This window comes from Trachemys scripta, chromosome 1 (assembly GCF_013100865.1).
Source record: "Trachemys scripta elegans isolate TJP31775 chromosome 1, CAS_Tse_1.0, whole genome shotgun sequence".
NCBI lineage: Eukaryota > Metazoa > Chordata > Testudines > Emydidae > Trachemys > Trachemys scripta.
This window is the reverse complement of record NC_048298.1, coordinates 172415817-172435093: the sequence shown is the minus strand read 5'-3', so window position 1 is coordinate 172435093 and position 19277 is coordinate 172415817. Positions and strand designations below refer to the sequence as shown.

Sequence of the window (19277 nt, the reverse complement as noted above, 5' to 3'; positions counted from 1 at the left end):
AATGCTCCAGTGAATAAATTATAAGCAGTGTGGCTAAGGGTTTGTAAGATTGTACCAACTATACAAATCACCGTAAAGTGATTTGGTGTATTTCAAATAAATATTTTGCATTTATTAGAAAAGCAGTGTAAGCCCATTTCTGATTTTAAATTTTCTATAATAAACAAGTCAGTAACTTTAACTGATAGAATCCTTGAAATGTCCACTGCAAAGGAAAATATCGATTAATATTTCATGTCTTATTCTACATATTGCTGTAAAACAGGTGATTGATGTTTTTCCAAGATTGTCAATTCAGAAGTACATTGACAAAGAAGACCATTTTCATCACCTTACCCTAATTAGCTTTAATTATAGCTTCCTATACAAAATAGTCTTTAGATGTATTAAAATATATATTTATCTGCAGGGCATATTATAGGATAATGTAGTTCCCTGGTTTACATAAAGAGGCTGGAGTTGCCATACAGGTTTGTATCCAACAGCTATAGCTTGTTTACAGATGGCAACCAATACACTTTATATTGTAAATACATTTACACTGCCACTTTGATGTTTGTATTCTATCTGTGACTTTTTAAAGCTAACTCCAGCTAGACTTGGACCTCTCAGTAAAAGATACATATTTCACAAGTATTCATTTAAATAAGCTCCAGTGTCTCATTTACATAAATGTAGTGTAGTTCCTTAAATGAGGAACAAACTTACTAAAAGAATAAATTCTAGTACATTTAAAAGGAAAATGCTACAGTAAACTGACATGAAAAATATGATGTATTCAGAGAACAAATTTACCATGCACCAAGGCAAAACATACATAAGAAGGTAAGACAGTCCTTATGACAAGACAGCATTGTTACTCTTGGTGAAGCAAGAGTAATTCTGTCCCCTCCCCCATTTAACAGGTTTCTCTTGTAGCTCTTTAAAAGAATCTTGAGCCTCAATATCCCTGTTACAAACATAACAGCTATCTAAATTCAAGATGAATGTGTTCATTTCTGCAGTACAATGTTCACTGAAAAATGAATGAAAAGTAATACATTAGCTTCAAGCTTTTGCACACTGTGTAAAAGGCTTTCAGAGTACCATGACAATTTAGTACACTTTTTATGCTAGTTCTTCAGCACTACTATTTTCATGGGGTGTGTGTAGGCTGTGCTGTAAATAGAACAGCACTGATGTTAGTGTACAGAATTATCCTCTAGTCAGATATGATATATACGTACACGTCTGTGTAAATAATCTACTATCGCTGTAGCTATACAGAGGTGAGTGTGTGTACAAAAGAGTACGATCCGAGATTACCGGGTAGCACAAAAGGCCTAAACCGAAACAAAAGAGAGGATATTCAAGAAGCAAAGAGAGGCTGTTTCCTGTTATGTTCCAGTAGGGGGAACTAAAGATTCATCGTCCAACCTTCCTTTTGGCTCAGGGACCTGTGTGTGTTCCTGTAACCCACTGTCTAATCATCAGTGCAAACATCAAATAGCTACCAGCTAGTCTGTGATCACACGTGGTCTCAACCACAGTGTTTACACTAAAGACACTGGAAATAATCAAACCCCTTTGATCTAACTGTGTCTTTACCTGATCACCTTGTGTTCTGCGCAATGCAGGTTTCTGTTCCTACTTTAATTTGCCTTTTATATCCCTTCCCCCCCCCAACCCCCGTTCCACTAAATGCTGTTTTCTGTAGCCTTCCCCCCACCCCCTTTTGGCTGAGATTCTCCTATCGCCCCCTAAAGTTTCGTGGCCGAACCATGTTGGGTTTCATAGTTTCCCCTCCTTTAACGCCCAGTGGATCACAGGTAGGATCAGCTGCTAAACTTTTCCCCTCTCCCCGAGGCATCCGGGGGCAGTAGAGCCCCAGCGCGGTCTTGACCAGACCTTGGGAAAGTGGGACAGGCGTGTTTTGTGAAATGAACAAATGCTCCAGCAATACACATTTGCGGGTCAGACCAGGTTCGTTTTGGAAGCGGGGCCCTAGCCCTTTCCCCAGGGCGTGCGGGTCAGAAGAAAAATGGGGGGGGGGAGAACCCATGGGGTTCACTCCAAGGCGCTGTGTGTGCGTGAGAGAGGAGGACTCATTAGGGAATACTTCCAGGAAATCACTCACCGAGAAAATTACCTGCCCATTAAACGGGACGCAGTGAGAAGCAATCATGTAAATTCCCCCTGTACCCAAGTGTGTGTGCGCGGGGGGGAGGGTGAGTGGAAAAGAAAGGGACCGAGAGCTGCCTAATGGTATTGCCACCCCCTATCTCTCGAAGAGTGGGTGTGGAGTACAGCGGTTTAGTCCACACCCCACCTCTTCCCTTCCCCAGGCAGACTGGGAGCCGCTCTCATTCTCCTCCCCTTCTTTGCAAGTCGGCGGGGCCGCCGCCGCAGAAAGGAGGAGGAGGACTTGGACGTCTGGCTGCCGGGGCCGCCTGGGTGAGCTGCAGCGGGAGGGTGCTGCGCTCACACACAAACTCACGCTGTGCCTGACACACACTCACCGCCCAGCTCCGCTCTTTCCACTGAGCCTTTCCCATTCACAACAGCACGGCAGTGGCAGCAGCGGCAATCCTGCCGCTCACACCCTTCTGCAGCAGCAACAACAGCAGCACGCTGGAGTTACTAGGCTCAAGCAGTTTGCTCTTTATTTCTAGTTGGGGGGCGGGGGAGTATCTTGGGGGATGCTGAGGGAAGAAATCCCTGCTGCAGAATGTTGCCTAACCATCCCTGAAGGAAGTTAGGAGAGGAACTCTGCAGATTGAACTGATTAGAGAGAGAGAGGGAGGGAGGCAGAATAGCCAAACCCAACCAATGTTTTTCCTGCAAAGTGCTGAGAAGTTTGTGGAACACTTTCTAGGAATCAGATCCCTTTTCTAAGTATTTTCCTCTTGTCTTCCGAAGAAAGAACTTGGCTTTGGATTGCCATGGATCCTAAGGAGAGTCTTAGACACACTTGAATAATTCCTCTGCTTGAGCTGGATTGGTGGGAATTTAGGAGGCTGTGTGTGCAAAGCAGAAGCCTTTGGAGCTCTCTTTGCTAATCTGGATGGATCTAAAAGTGTCATCGTCAAGACCTTGCCATCTGCAGCTTTTGCTTTTAAGATTCCTCCCTTCACTTTAATTAGCTGCTAGGAAAGTCTAAACTTTTGGACCTACCTCTTCTTGTTTTTGGGTACTTTTTTTGTGTCACTCTGGGATTGGTGTCTCAAGCCATCTGGATTGCTTTTAATATGTCAAAATGGGTCTGCTGATGCCACTCCTGCTCTTTGGATTTGTATATTTTCAAGTTTATGGTAAGTTCTAGAAAAAAAATCTGTCATCTCTTTTTGCAGAATTTATCTTCATCTGAATTTGATTGGGGACAGCACATGGATGATAGCAGTTAGCGTTAATGTTATGGGATATTAATCAAGTTTGTTTATAGTAAAGAAATAGCAATTGGGGGATCATATATGTTTCCAATAAGCAATCCTTCCTGTTTGCCAACTTAATGGAAAATAGGTCATGAATGGAAAAATATCAGTCTAAGCTAGAAAGGCAAGAGAAGAACCAACAGTAGTAAATCTCTTGGCTGTAACACTGTGTTTCAGCTATTGTTATTTTGCCTGGTCCTCTTTCTGAACTTTTAGGTAGAGAATCGACTGATTTAAAACAGGGTAACTGTTCCTTGGATTCAAGTGAGGTGAATTAGAAAATTGCAGCTATGAGCTCCTAAATGATCCGTTTGAATCTGATGCAGGCAGGGGAATGTATTAAAGGGTGTGAAATCTGACTGTAAGATGTGGTGTAGGGGAAAGCTATCAAAAGTAGTGTGCAAGTGGGTTGTGTTACTAGAGAAAAGTACAGTATGGAAGCCAGGCTTGCTACTGGGGAGGGGACGGGGGGACCTTTTGATGTGAGTGTTCAAAGATTCAAAGGATTCTGTCCAGGTCCTGTAAGTGTGTCCCCCTAGTCTATCAAGGCAAATACTCTTGCTTAGGTTTCTTCTTCTTCTTCTTCTTGTTCAGTTTCTGTATCTTTACCAATTATCCCAGGATTTTTTTGTGATTAAACTCAGCAGCCTTTTGGAGAGGGTTTCTTTTGGGATTGTGTTACAGTGCTTGTTGTGGTGGACAAGTGAAGGATGCTGAGGGGTAAAAAAGATTATATCAGCATTATATGGCAAGCAGACTGTAATTTAATAGTCCAGAGACTTTAGTAAAAGGATACGATTGAAGCACTTAAAAAAGCATGGTTTGCTGCTGTGCTGCACAGTGCACACAACTGGAGAACATATGCATATATTACAACAAGTCCTGTGTGCGTGGTATGTAGTGGTACCAAATGTTTGTTCTATCTGTCTAATTTGGATCATTTGGATATTAACTTTAAACAAGCTTTTGGACACTAGATTATTTCACGGTCTGGGACACTGGCCATTTTTGCCTGTCTGTGGGAGCAAACTTTGTTGCAGGAAGCTGCTGCTTAAAAATATTTAATATATCAGAATCGAAGTGAGGCCTCTCTATGAAGATGCAGTGATATCATCTTCCCTACTGTAGAAATTGTTTGCCAACATAGGCAACTTGAGTATCTCTGCCCAACAGCACGGCAGTAGGCAAAACACACAAATGCAAAGCTAAGAGCAGGAGACTAAAGCTAAGAGAAAGTGTTGCTTCACATGGAGTTGTATAATGTGCCTTGCAATTGACTCTACAGTTTGGCCTGTTGATAAGAAAATAAGTTTCTGCATATGGTATGTGCATACTGATTAGGATGCAACATCTCACACTAAAAGGATTTTGATAAAACACCTACCTCTAGCATCATTTGTTACAGGGATGGGATTTTTTCCTGTGAAACCTATCACAATTTACAAATCTAAGGCAACAAATGCAGAGAGAGAGTGTGTGTATGTGTAATATAAAAACTGTAAACATCATAATACAGACATGTAAATATTAGTATGTGTTTAAAAATGGTATGTATCTAGAAGGAATACAATTAAACTGCTCAGTGGAAGTGACAGAGGGAACCAGAGGAGCTTGGTGTTACAGAATGTAATTAATGTACCAGGCTGTTTGGAGGTATATGAAACAAATGCAATTAACCAGCTTGCTGGAACTACAGAAGCAAGACATAATTTATTCTGTTTTTGTCATGGGGAACACAACTAGAACCTTTGTTCTGATTTAGCATTATAGGACAAGGGAGCAGGCAGGTGAAGCAGATAACTAATTCAGCACTGGACCACTAATAATGAGAGGAAATTGCCAAAAATAGATGTGAGTCTCTCTTGTTTCATTGGAAGATACTGCAGGGGCAGTGTCAACACTGACTACATTAACAGGCTTTAAAAATACAGTTGTGTAATGCCTTGTGGATAGCACATCATGACAAACTGCAGATAAGCTCTTATTGTCAAAATTGCTAAAAAGTAACTTTGAAGAAACACTGACATTCAACCTTGGCATGTTGTCACTTTTGCCCCCAAAGATGCATAGTTGTGATTGTAGCACCCTAGGGTAACATGGTGCCACCAGTTGCTTTGGGAAAAAAAAAGTATTACAAATAAAATTAAAGACCATTATAATGAAGCACACACACATTTGGGAATAATTGAATTGTTGCTTAGAAAAAACCCACAAACATTGTCAGAAATAAAACAAAACTTATGTCAGCACCCACTCAGTTGCTATATCCCTGTGGATTTTTCCCCCTTCCTTAAAGGCTCACTCTTAACATACTTACTTGGCCTGAATTTCAAGTGGAGAGAAACATCCGGTAGGGTTTGAGAGTGGCTATTCTTTCCCTTGCTGTGACATTAGTTCAGTGACTTACAGGGAGTACTACACAGTTCTATGATGGTGGTGCAGATTTAGGTGGTAATTTTTCTTTATGCTTTTGTTGTACCAGAAAATTGCAGTGTTATAGGAGTATGACAGAAAATGGGGGCTTTTTTTTAAATTGTGCTTATGATTTTCTTGCAGCCCTGCCCATATCCTTTTGCAGTTTGCTCAGGGAATAACTACAATTCCCTCTTTTTCCCTTTGGCAATCAAATTTTGTCCAATTCTGAAAAAAAATGGAATTTCTCTTTTACCACAGTTCACACCCCAAAATAAACCAGTTGAAGTCAGGGTTAAAACTGCTGATTCAATGTAATTTTCTTTATTGGTTTTTCTTTCAAGCTTTACTAATGATTTGAAAAAAAGCTGTAAAGATTAACAGGAAAGTTCACAAACATTCTAGTTTGTGAATAGCTATAATTACACATGAACATTAAGCCCTGCCCAGTATTCTTATTGGGCCAAATTGAGCCTTGGTGCAATTCGTTGCCTCAATGGAAGTTGTAACTTTTTATACCAAGACTCAGTTTAATCCATTGTCCCATTGCAAACTGCAAATGCAACACTTCCATCTGATTGATGGTGTTAAATAAACACATGTACAAATAACACTATATGAAGCACAATTTTATGTTCCCCTATAATTCTGTATGTAAATTTTTGAGGTATTTATTTTCATAAGGAAAGATATCTATAATGGCGGTTCAAGCCTTCTGTCTCCCTTTTTCCTAACTCCCCTTTTTCAACAGTAGGGTTAACATCTGTGGCCTCATCCAGATCACAGTTGCCCATCAGAGGACACAGATTACATATAGAGCTAGAATATATTCTTCCAATGGGTATTTGTGCTGACAGGGTCTTGATCTCTCATTTGGTTTTTGCTGTTGATGGATAACCTTTGATTCTGTGGAATGTATGCATTTTAATGCATTAAGAGTAAAGTGCTGTTTAGATATACAGTTTGCCTCTTTCTTTCCTGTACTCTGGCCTTTCCTTCCTTAGGCCCTGATTCAGCAAAGCACTTATGCACATGCTTGAGCCCCATTGATTCAAATTCCTATTGAAATTATGGGGACATAAGCATGTGCTTAAAGTTAATCAAGTGCTTAAGGGTTTAGCTGAATAGAGATGAACTTATGTGCTTGGCTGCTTTGCTAAACTGGGAACTTAATATTTGCTTTCTCTACTTCCCGTACAGTAATTAGCTATCACAGCAGCATACGTTCCTGTGCAAAGATAGGAAATGAGAAAATTATCATGTTGCAGTAGCATTTCCAAGAATATGTGTGTGTGTGTGTGTGTGTGTGTGTAAAAGGCAATGTCTTTTCATAGTGAATTTGTTTCTTTCCTTTTTAGGTAAACTCATCTTGGTGCACAATAAAAGGATATGATACAAGCAGTTATTGTTTTAAATCTCTATCCTACCTCTTCTGCAACAGCTCAGTGGATTGCATGTGCCATTAGATCAATCCTTCCAGAAGTAGTCTTCTGTGTAGGGAGCAGGCAGTGTTGCTTCTGGAAGTGTCATTTTAGCAATACAACAGATTAATGGATTAATGGGCTGTAGCCAAACAAGTTGGCAGGCTTCAAAAATCTATTTAAAAAGTGAGAGAGGCATGAAGGGGAATTCAGGGGAGAAGAGAAAGCACAGGCTTATTTATATGCCTTCTGAATAGGCCATCCAGCAAGTGCGCTTCTAGGACTCAGCATTCAGGATGGCGAAGAACTGATACGAAGGGTCACAGCATGGCCCAGAACGTGCTTTGTCCACTGCTGAAATGTTTAGTTTAAATTACTAAATGTAGCTTGATGCATTTTATCAATTTATTACCCTGGAATTACTATACAAATGTTGATCTCTGCTAAATACTTTGCTAGCAGGTTCAGCACTTACTATTTTATCCATCCTAACACTGTCAGGTTTTTTCCGTGATCTCAATTGGCATGGCTGCTCTTCCTTTGCATACCATCTGGTTCCCCACCTTCCATCCCAATCCTGTACACTTGCCATTGCCATAGTTGCCCCATTGCTTAGAAATCATATTGATGTTACTTCTCTCTTGCCAGCAGGCTAGCTTACTGGTGCTCGTTTCTTCATTTCTATGGGAATCTCTCCATTTTGTGTTACGGAAGAAAGGAAGTATTCACACTTGCCAAATAAATAAATGCTTTATTTGCTCAAGCAGAAATGTTATTCCTTGTATGTGAGTGAGTGTTGGCGAAAATACAGAATATTTGTTCTTGTGGAAAGCACTGTACAAAATCCTTACACTTGTAATTTTTCCTGGTGCATCCTCATCATATCTTTAGAATTGTGGGTGTGCATGGAATGCAGAAATCTGACCTTAAACCTGACCTCAGAGATAACATTGGGGCAGGAGGAAGGTCCTTAAAGAGGCCTAATTCTGTCAACTTTTACTCATGTAAAGTGATTTGTTTGACTTGAATAGGACTATGTACATGAATTAGGATGTACAAAGTGAGGCCTTATTTTGTCATCTTTGGTCTCAGGCCCATCTTACTTAGCGCACACCACGGATAACTGCTCTTGTCCAAAAACAAGAGCAAGTTGTAAATTTCTGTCCTTCCCTCCAGTCCTTTCCTCAACAAACTAATGATAAGTATAAACAACAAAAGGGGAATAGTTAATGTGTAAATTAAACAAACAAGATCTGTTCATTTAGGACCTAATTCCTGATGAGAATTTTGCCTTGACTTGTAGCAGGACTTTGGAAAGGAGGTGGTTTATTGAATCACGATAAATAAACCACTGGTTTTAGTTCAGAATGTGACCTTTGTGAATGTAATTTACCTGTTGCTATGTCTCGTAGCCCTGGAAGACATGGTATCAGGTATGTGTTCACTTTTCACAGGGCTCTCAGAATAGAGTAAACTTAGGGTTCCCAAGTGAATAGAATTCTGACCTGTAAGACTTGAAACAAGTATGTGAACATGCACTGCAAACATTGTAACTCTCTTTTCTCCCCTCTACATTAGCTACTATTCAGAAAAAGGTCTTTGTTTCATTTTTAATTTATGGTCCACAGGTTTTTTGCTGAATTATTTTTCACTGGCCTACTGGAGGCAAAGAGTCCAGGCTGAGATTTGAAAGATTATACAGAGTAGTTTAGGACAACAGGGTCTTTATAATGTTCCAGATTTGACACCAGCTTGATTAAAGCCAAGGCACTCAAAGCCAAGGTTTGATACTCTGACCGTAATTCACAACATTGAGAGAAAACACAAGGCAAATAATAACAAGTTTTTTGCCTTGAGTTCCTCTTCTGAAGCGGAGTTAATTGCATACTCTATTCAGGACTAGATTGGGGCTTTTGCAGGCACCATTAAACTAGGTGTGCCTGCTCTGGTACGAGCTACTGGGGGCACAATGCATTTTTTGGGAAGCATGCTGAGGAGCTGCAATGACTGCACCCTTTTAATGAGTGCAGCATGAGAGTCATATAGTGCTAGATGTAGCCTCCAAACATTAGCAGCATGGAAATAGGGTAGCCATGATCCTACCACACCCTCTTTAAAGGTGTGGAGCACCTCAGGCTTCACCAACTCTCTTTCTCCCTTGTACTAAGACTGTGTTGGCACTCAAGTTCTTGATGCCTGCCAATGGAGGGAGTGCCTAAAGTAGGGGAGGGCTTTTTTACGGCTTTTCTGCTCCACGTCCTGGCTGTGCTGTCATGCAGCCATATGATAGCAGTAACAGTCTGGATTTTAATTCTGTAAAAATAATTCCTCATACAAATAAGTGTGGGAACAATAACACAGAAACTGCACCAAGCACACATACATAATAAGCTGATGGTGCCTGTGTGGAGCCATTATGCTTTAGCAGGAAAGTCCTTATTTAGAATCCACGGACCGTTGTGATATGACTATGTTAATTTAAAAATGTTCTGGCAAAAAGTACTAAACTTCTGCATCTGTGTTCGATTTTGATCCTTCAATAAACCAGCTGTTTGTTTATTTGGCTAAATGGTTTCTTTGTAAACTGATTTAATGACAGCTGTTATCTACAGCTCTGCACAAGTTAGCTGTTTTGCTTCACCAGGTATTGAGTTAACTTTCTCTTTGGCTTTGCTCCTGGGTGGGTTTGCAAACATCTTCCCCCAAGTAAAGGTTGATGTTCAGTTCAAACAAAGCCCAAAACTTGTAATGGTTAACTCAGTTGAAGCCAGAATTTCACCTGTTTTGTTTTTTTTTGTCAAAACCATGTGTTTTCCATAGTTAACACAAAGTTACCATAGTTCCACAGGAAACCATAAATTGGCCTAGGTTTGCTGATAACTGAAGCTCATGAACATTGGCAGATCTTTGGGTCAATGCAGTGTGAGTTTTGACACAAAGCCTAAAGCCAAGTGAGATTGTAGGCTTTGAGTTTTCACTATGTATGTTGTGCACAACTCTTCTGGAATAGTGGGAAATGTTACCGCAACTTTAATTGCACATTAAAACGGCTAGTTCCTCAACATTTTCAAGGGCATACTGTATTACTTACCATTCCGAGTTTAGTTTGGAGCAAACTTACTGCGAATGTCATACATCATGATCTCCCTCCCTGTTGAGACTTCATTGTACCTCTTCGGTTCCAACAGACTTCTGCTAAGTAACAATAATAGTAATACCCAGCTCTTATATAGAACTTTTCAGCAGTAGATCTAAAAGTGCTATACAAAGAAGTTTGGTATCACTATCTCCATTTTACAGCTGGGGAAACTGAGGCAAAGAGAGCTGAAGTGACTTGCCCAAGGCCAAGAGTAGATCAGTGGCAGAGCCAGGATTTGATCCCAGGTCTTCTGAGTCCCAGTCCAGTGCTCTATACTCAAGCCATTGATTCCTACTCAGTCACAGGATCATTGTCACCACTCCCCATCTTCGTTTTCTCAGATGGGTTTAAATGGAGTAACAGTTTTCTTGGCCTAACATATGGAAAATACACTGTTAGGCTGACATGCCAAGATTCGAAGTACAATCTCTTTTCTTACAGAATGAAGCAACTACCTAGATGATTAAGCCACTATTTCCAATGTGGCACACAGTCTTTTAATATGTATTTATGCATTGCCTGTGCAACTGCAGTGCAATGTGCCAACATGAGTAGGCTTTATCGGTAATGTGCTTGTCATAAATGTACATCAGGCAAATAATGCAAAGAATAAATGGCCAGCAGCAAGTTGTAAAGCACCGTAAGCTCTGTAGTTCACTTCTGTTAATCACTAGCCATTGATTTCAGAAGAAACTGAGTGGAAAAAATTTAACCTTTTTAAAACCAAAATGTCAGGTAACTTATATCAGCCAGCATCTTTCTCCTGCAAAGTGGACTAGAGGAACCCTTCATTCGGGAGTATCAGAGGTACTTTTCTACTGCTGTGAAAATGTCAAGAGTTAAGTAATAGTTATGATACGTATTTTAATGGTACATCAGAACTGTAATCATGGACCTTAAAGCTGTAATTCCATATAGTTTTTCAAGGTGCTTACGCTTTTACAGCCCGTATTGCTTCTTCATTGGGCAAAAGGAAAGAGGAGTTTTAACCTGCAGCACTGTATGTTAGATCTGTAGTGGTGCAGAAAGTGTGGATGCCTGTTTTCATGGCATACATTGATTGCTTCAGCCCAAGAGTTATTGTTTTGGAAAGTGGGAGGAGAAGATCCTAAGCTGCACACTGTGTAGACCTTGTGGACCAAATTCTCTGCTGGTATAACTCCATTCAGATCAATGTTCTTGTTCATTTTTACAAGTATATGGTTATATGATACAAATGAATTTCAGTGCGTTACCTTGCCTTTTGACAACTTGGATAGTCATCGAGTAGTGAACATTCTGTAAAGAAACAGATCTTGGAGAAAGAGAACCTATAGGTTATCACTGGACTTTCACCTCAAACTATTGCATTTGTAATGTTTCCAGACTGAAGTTTAAGAAATTTCAAGCCAGTCAATAGAATGTGTCCACTCATGCGAATGTCTGAACTACAAATTTGTTCTGCACTTTTCTTCTACATGAACTCTTTTCATCTTCTTAAGCAGCACAATGTGGCATGCACCTAATAAGACCAGACAGTTTGTTTTTTAAAATTCAGCTCTACATAGGATAAAATCCATGCTTTTGGAATATGGGGATTTAAAATAAAAAATCAGCATACAATCCTATGAGCTTTAAAACTCTGCCTTTGAAAATGTGCTTCATGTATGTATGTGCATGGCTGTGTGAAAGAAAACATCTCCAGAAAAATAAGGGAATATGTGCAGTTATAGGCAAAAACTGTAAACATAATAATGGGGATTGCTGGAGCATTGAATTAAAAGAAAATGAATTACTTGACAAGTAGATAAATAGATATTTAGTTAATATGGATTGTTAAGATTCACATAAACAGAATTGTTTAGTGTTTACTGAATCCTTTTTGACAATCGATCAATTTAGGATCAAATACAATAGAACATGTGTCTGGCTTTGTATGACCCCGAATTCTTCTGTTCCCCCTTTGAGCAGACAACATGCCTTTTCCCCTAAGTGATATTGGTTGCTAGGAGAAGAGCAGTGGTCTGGCCGCCTCTTACCCAGCCGTAAAACCAAAGGGTTGTATTGAGGTAGAGCGAGGCGCAAAACACAGTATGGGCCATGAATCATGAGTTGTCTCTAATATGTCCACTTTGTTCCCACTTTTTCTTCAAAAACTTTTGTTTTTACCAATACTGTTTCTTTTCAACCATCTTCTATAAGCCTTTCAGAGAGCGGAAAAATTGTGCTGCTGAGAGACCACTCAGAGAAACAAAAAAAGGGGTTGAGAGTTATTCATGGGGCCACATTAGTGACAATGCACAACTCAATGAATAGCTTCAGTCAGCTGCCTTTAAAGTTGAGTGATTAATACCTTCTGTTTTTGCTGGGGGTAAAAGGCACTCAGAAAGGTCTTCATACTGGTTCTGCCAGTTTTCAGCCTAGATTCTGACCACGTTCTATGGAACCGTTTGCAAAGAATTCTCTCAAACTGCAATTTATGTAGCTTTTCTGAGGCATGTTTTAAGATTTCAAATAGTGGCAATCCAATTTAGTTAACACTAACCGTACAAAATTATTAACAACATGCTACAGTACAACCCTTTTTATGTAAAGCCCTTTAATTCAAAGCTCTCTGATTTATCTGACTCAATCCTATACCCTGGTGTGAATCACTTAACCAGTACCTCCCCCAAATGATCTAAAACAGTGTGTCTCAAATTTTTTTTACTGGCGACGCCTTTCACACAGAAAGTTTCTGAGTGTGACCCTCCCAATAAATTAAACACACTTTTTTATATATTTAACACCATTATAAGTGCTGGAGGCAAGCGGGGTTTGGGGTGGAGGTTGACAGCTCGCGACCCCCCATGTAATAGCCTCGTGACCCCCTGAGGGGTCCCGACCCCCAGTTTGAGAGCCCCGGATCTAAAACATAAGTTAGCCAAACATTTTTGGATGCCCCTAAAATCGTTTGCATAAAATGGTTCATTTCATTGTATGGCTAGACAGTGAGATGCCTATTAATGAGAAAAAATGATTTAATAGTCATAATTCAGGCCATTCCCACTTTAAATAGTCTGCTTCGTTTGCATAATTAAAATCTCATTACAGTTATCCCAACATTTTTGTGAAGTTCCCTAAGAAAAAGCTACAAAGGTGGCGTCCAAGGTTTCTCATGTGCTGTCCTATGAAGATGAGACCATGTGACTATGAACCAGGAGTCGGCAACGTTCGGCACGCGGCTCGCTAGGGTAAGCACCTGGCGGGCCGGGCCAGTTTATTTACCTGCTCGATCGCGGACCCCACTGGCCGCAGTTCGCCGTCCCGGGCCAATGGGGGCGTCGGGAAGTGGCGCGGGCGAGCGACGTGCTGGCCACGGCTTCCCGCCGCCCCCATTGGCCCAGGACGGTGAACCGCGGCCAGTGGGGGCTGCAATCGGCTGAACCTGCCGCGTCAGCAGGTAAATAAACTGGCCCAGTCCGCCAGGGTGCTTACCCTGGCGAGCCGCGTGCCGAACGTTGCCGACCTCTGCTATAAACAATTGGGATTTGTGCTGCAGAGCTGATGAGTGACTGGAATCAGAACAGCCCTATGCAATATTTCTTTACAGGAAAACTAGTAATTCAAGTGCAGAACCATATTGTGGCCAGGGATCTTATTACTAATTTGGAATGGCTTGGCTATTCATTCTTGTGACTTGCAGATCATAAAGAAATGTAAGGCCAGTTTCAGTGGTGACATAAGTGGTGGTGTAAATGGAAAGAATAGTGTAATTCCTACCAATTTGTTAAGCAGAATGGGTACAATTTATTTCTGGGGGTACCAGATTACCTCTAGGTACCGGATTCAGTCCTGGGATAATTCTATGGGATTTGTGCCTGTTCAGGTCAAGACTGAATATGTCCTCTGGGAGAGCTATAGGTGACACAGATGTAAGTTAAATTAGAGGGAGTTTTCTTCATGTTACACTCTGCTGTCAGTGGCTTTTCCTGCTAACCTCAGAAATTTAGATTGCCATTTACATCACACAAATACTTCCATGAAGGCAACACATACTTACAGGCTGAGTATGGCCCAGTAAATTGCAATAGGAGCTGTATCGTTTATGTAATCATTTGTCAATGCAAAAGTAAATCCTAGTGACAATGGATAGATCCTTGTTATGGTGGTTAATTATCTTTATGATTAGTAGGGCACTGGCTAGCTGACAACATTCAGCTATGAATATTTTGGCCCAATTGATTGCCAAACATTACCATAGGTATCATCCACGGCAGCACTGAACTCCCTTACCAATGAGATTCTCCTTTCTCTTCCTGCAGTCCCCTATCTAATTCACCACACAGCTTCCATCTTTCTGCAAAAATGAAGCAGAGGTCCTACAGACAACTACCTCCGTCACTACACAACCCTGATTTATCTCCAGAGAGAATTCTTTTCTAGAGTAAATAGCAAATAAAGATGATGTGATCAAAAATGGTAGAACAAGATAGCCAAATTAATGTTGAATGGGCAACCTTTAATCCTGGCATTTTCTAACTTTTGACTGCTTTGCGACCTTAATGTTCTTCACCATATTATTTTGTGTGTAATTGTCCAGATTTTTAAAAAGGCAAACTGAAGAAAACCAAATTCCATCATAGTGATACCCACATCATGGTTCATTAGTAGGGTTGGAACCGTTATATCCATCTCCCAGACCTCTGCCACTTGAGTTATCTCTGTGACTGGTAGTAGGCTGTTATCCTTTATGCTGGCCAGCTCCTGAAAGGGGATGAGATGCACACTTTTGGTGACTGTAAAGAAATGTTGGGACTAAGAGTTCAATTACAGGTGGGGGAGAGGTGGGGGCGGAGCATGCTGTTTTTGTCCCTTTTCCCACTGTCCCTGTCTGCTAGCATGTCTTTTTTCCTCAGCATGTCCCCTGCTGTTCCATGTCCCCCAGCTCCTATTGCCCCTCTCCCCCCGCAAGTTATTTTCTCCCTCAACAGCCTGTGAGGGAGCAGACTCAGTAGAGACAGAATATTGGGGGAATTTTGCTACCATGCTCTAACAAACTTCTACTGTGCATTTGCAAATGGTGATGTTTCAGAGGTTTAGAACTCAGCCAAATATGGTTATTTTTTGCATGGAGATGGCCAAAGGCACGTTGCTGACCCTAGGGCAGGGGCGAGCAAACTTTTTGGCGTGAGGTCCGCATCGGGTTTCGTAAATTGTATAGAGGACTGGTTAGGGGAGGGGGTCGTGGCCCTGCCCCCACCTCCTATCTGTCTGTCCCCCCCTCTCCCCCCCCGGGACTCCTGCCCCATCAAACCTCCCCATTCCCTGTCGGCTCCTCTGTGAGCCCGTCCCATCCACACACACCCTGCTCCCTGTCCCCTGACTGCCCCTGGACCTCCGCCGCCCTATCTAACCCCTCCACTCATTCCTGACAGCCCCCCCCCCCACTTCCTGACTGCTCCCCGGGACCCCTGTCCCCATTCAACCCCCGGTTTCCCCCCTGACCACCATCCACACCCCGCCCCCTGACCACCACCCCGAACTCCCCTGCCCTCTATCCAACCCCGCCCCCCGGCTCCTTTCCGCGCTGCCTGGAGCACCGGTGGCTGGCGGCGTTGGAGCCAGCCACGCCGCCGCCACCACCACCACGCAGCACAGAGCACCGGGTCAGGCTGGGCTCGGCAGCTGCGCTGCCCCAGGAGCTCACAGCCCGCCGCCCAGAGCATTGCGCCGGCAGCGGAGCGAGCAAGCTGAGGCTGCAGGGGAGCGGGGACAGCAGGGGAGGGGCTGGGGGCTAGCCTCCCTGGCCAGGAGCTCGGGGGCTGGGCAGGCCGGTCCTGTGGGCCATAGTTTTCCCACCCCTGCCCTAGGTTGACCCATCCCAAATTTTCAAGCCTCTGGCTCAAAATATAGAGGAGTTAGAGATTCTCAATGAAAGAGTGGTGGTAATTTTCGAACATAGGTAAAAACAATGTATTCCCCTCCACACACGTCATTCTAGCAAATGGCTGAACCATTTTGCTGCACTTTACGAAAAGAAATTCAGACTGAGGCAGACTCAAGCATAGAAATTTTCAGCTCAAACAGTGAATGTTTCAGGCAACCTTAACTACAGAGGTGCTGGCAGCTCTGCTTATATGAAAAGACTGCAAGGAAGTACTTAAGTCCAAAAACAGTCTCTGGTATAACTCTACTGAAATCAATGGCATGACATCGAGGATGACTTTGGCCTATGAAGTCTCTGAAAAATGTGTACCTTTAATATTTTTGGGAGAAAATGTTTATACCTATAGGAATTTAAATTTAATATTGATATTTCCAATGCTGATGAATTAGTATTTGTCACGGAGTGTGGGGGAGTCAGGGTCCTGCACCCCACTCTTGCGATTCACCGTGACTCTCAGCAAGCCAGTAAAACAGAAGGTTTATTAGACGACCAGACCACAGTCCCAAGCAGAGCTTGTAGGTACAACCAGGACCCCTCAGCCAGTTCCCTCTGGGGCGGGGGGGGGTAGCTTAGACCCCAACCATGGGGGTTCCCTCCATTTCCCCAGGCAGCTTCAAACTGAAACTCCGTTGCAGCTGTCTCCTTCCCCTCTCCCCCCAGCTCCTCTTCCAGCCTTTGTCCAGTTTCCCGGGCAAAGGTGTCACCTGGCCCCATCCCCCTCCTGGCTCAGGTTATAGGCTCACGTATCGTCCCTCAAGTAAAGTCACTCCTTGCTGTCCCATCCCTCATGCAGACAGTCCCGGTAAAACTAGACAACATTCCCAGGTCAGTCCGCCCTGCTCCCTACTGCATCACATCTCTCCCCCCTTCACGACTGAACTGAGCGGGGTCACTCTGACCAGTGACCTGGGGAAGTTCAGGGCCCCCTCTCCGGGACAATGCATCCGCTATCATGTTGGCACTCCCCTTCATATGGACCACGTCTATATCATAATCATGCAGGAGCAGGCTCCACCTCAGGAGCTTGGCGTTGGTTCCCTTCATCTGGTGTAGCCAGGTCAGGAGAGAGTGGTGGGTCTACACGGTGAAGTGGCAAATAGATATGGCTCTAGTTTCTTAAGGGCCCACACCATGGCCAGATATTCCTTCTCAATGTCCGCGTAGTTTTGCTCCTGGGGTAGCAACTTCTTGCTCAGGTACACGATGGGGTCTCTCTCCCCCTTTTCATCATCCTGCATTAGCACTGCCCCATATCCCGTGTCTGAGGCATCGGTGAACACCATAAAGGGCTTGTCAAAGTCTGGGTTTGCCAGAACTGGGCCACTGACCAGAGTTTCCTTCAGTGCACAGAGAACCCTCTGGCACTGCTCAGTCCAGAGCACCTTGTCTGGCTTCCCCTTCTTGCATATCTCAGTGATGGGGGCAGCTATGGAGCTAAAGTGGGGCACAAATCTTCAATATTACCCCACCATCCCAATAAAGGCTTGGACCTGCTTTTTGTTTTGTGGAACGGGACAGTCTCTGATCACCTCCACTTTGGCTGGTTCTGGCTTTAGGCAGCCGCTCCCCACCCGGTGGCCCAGGTAGGATACTTCAGCCATCCCCACCTTGCTCTTCTTAGCCTTTATGGTCAGCCCAGCCTCCTGGAGTTGGTCCAGCACTTGTCTAACCTGGGACACATGGTCCTCCCAGGTTTGGCTAAAGACACAGATGTCATCAATATACACCACGGCAAAACTCTCCATCCCCTTCAGTAGCTGATCCACCAGCTGCTGGAAGGTAGCTGGCGCCCCCTTGAGGCCAAAAGACAAGGTCAGGAACTCATAGAGTGATAAAAGTCGATTTCAGCCTGGCATCTGCATCCAGCGTCACATGCCAGTAGCCCTTGATTTGATCCATGGTGGTAAGGTACTGAGCTCTTTACAATTTGTCTATTAGCTCATCAGGCCTGGGCATGGGGTAGGCATCGGATACAGTGATGGCATTAAGCTTCCGATAGTCCACGCAGAACCGGATCGACCCGTCCTTTTTGGGGACCAGCACTACCGGCGATGTCCAAGGGCTGGAAGATGACTGGATCACCCCCAAAGCCAGCATGTCCCTCACCTCTTTTTTCAGGTCCTGCGCAGTTTTCCCTGTCACTCGGAAGGGGGAGCATCTTATAGGAGGATGTGATCCTGTCTCCACCCAGTGGACAGCCAGATTAGTGTGTCCAGGCTGGTTGGAAAACAGCTGTCAGTACAGATGCAGCACCCTTCTGATCTCAGCTTGCTGGGAAGGGGTTAGCTGATCAGACAGGAGAATTGTTTCCAGGGGGGAGCCAGCTCTTGTCCCAGGGAATAGTGCTACTAAGTAGGGGTTGGCAACCTCTGGCACACGGCTCGTCAGGGTAAGCACCCTGGCGGGCTGGGCCAGTTTGTTTATCTGCTGCGTCCACAGGTTCGGTCGATCGTGGCTCCCACTGGCCACGGTTCGCCGTCCCAGGCCAATTGGGGCTGCAGGAAGCTGCGGCCAGCACATCCCTTGTCCCGCGCTGCTTCCCGCAGCCCCCATTGGCCAGTGAACCGTGGCCAGTGGGAGCCGCGATCGGCTGAACCTGTGGATGCGGCAGGTAAACAAACCGGCCCGGCCTGCCAGGGTGCTTACCCTGGCGAGCTGCGTGCCAGAGGTTGCCGACCCCTGTACTAAAGGGTCATCGTCCCACTCCCTACTGCATCACAGTATTGATGTCAGTACATTGTAGGTATTGCTTGTAGTCTCTGGGTGAAATCCTAAGCCCAGTGGGCATTTGTCATTGATTTCAGTGGAATTAGGATTTCACCCTGTGAGTGCATAATGTTTCTTCTGCGTGGGAAGGTAATGCTGAAAATGGAGTTTGATGTTTTTTAATTACACAGAGCTTAAGAGATTGGCTTAAAATTAAGCATACAGCTGTAATTACAAGACTATTAGGTAAAAGAAGATTCACCTGGATTGTGTCCATTTAA

At 43.5% G+C, this 19277-nt stretch overlaps 1 protein-coding gene across 19 annotated transcripts in view; it reads left to right on the top strand.

Moving 5' to 3' along the window:
• The first annotated feature begins 2371 nt into the window (after positions 1–2371).
• The window catches only part of ROBO2 (roundabout guidance receptor 2), a 615358-nt gene continuing 598452 nt past the window's right edge, over positions 2372–19277 (top strand). For 12 of the 19 annotated variants that reach the window (XM_034792561.1, XM_034792514.1, XM_034792549.1 and 9 more), the window contains exon 1: positions 2373–3290. In XM_034792561.1, coding sequence (XP_034648452.1) covers positions 3236–3290 — 55 coding nt within the window. In that variant the 5' untranslated portion in view covers positions 2373–3235. Of the gene's footprint in view, positions 3291–19277 lie in introns of all 19 variants that reach the window. The other 7 variants (XM_034792420.1, XM_034792471.1, XM_034792534.1 and 4 more) reach the window with 2 other exon arrangements.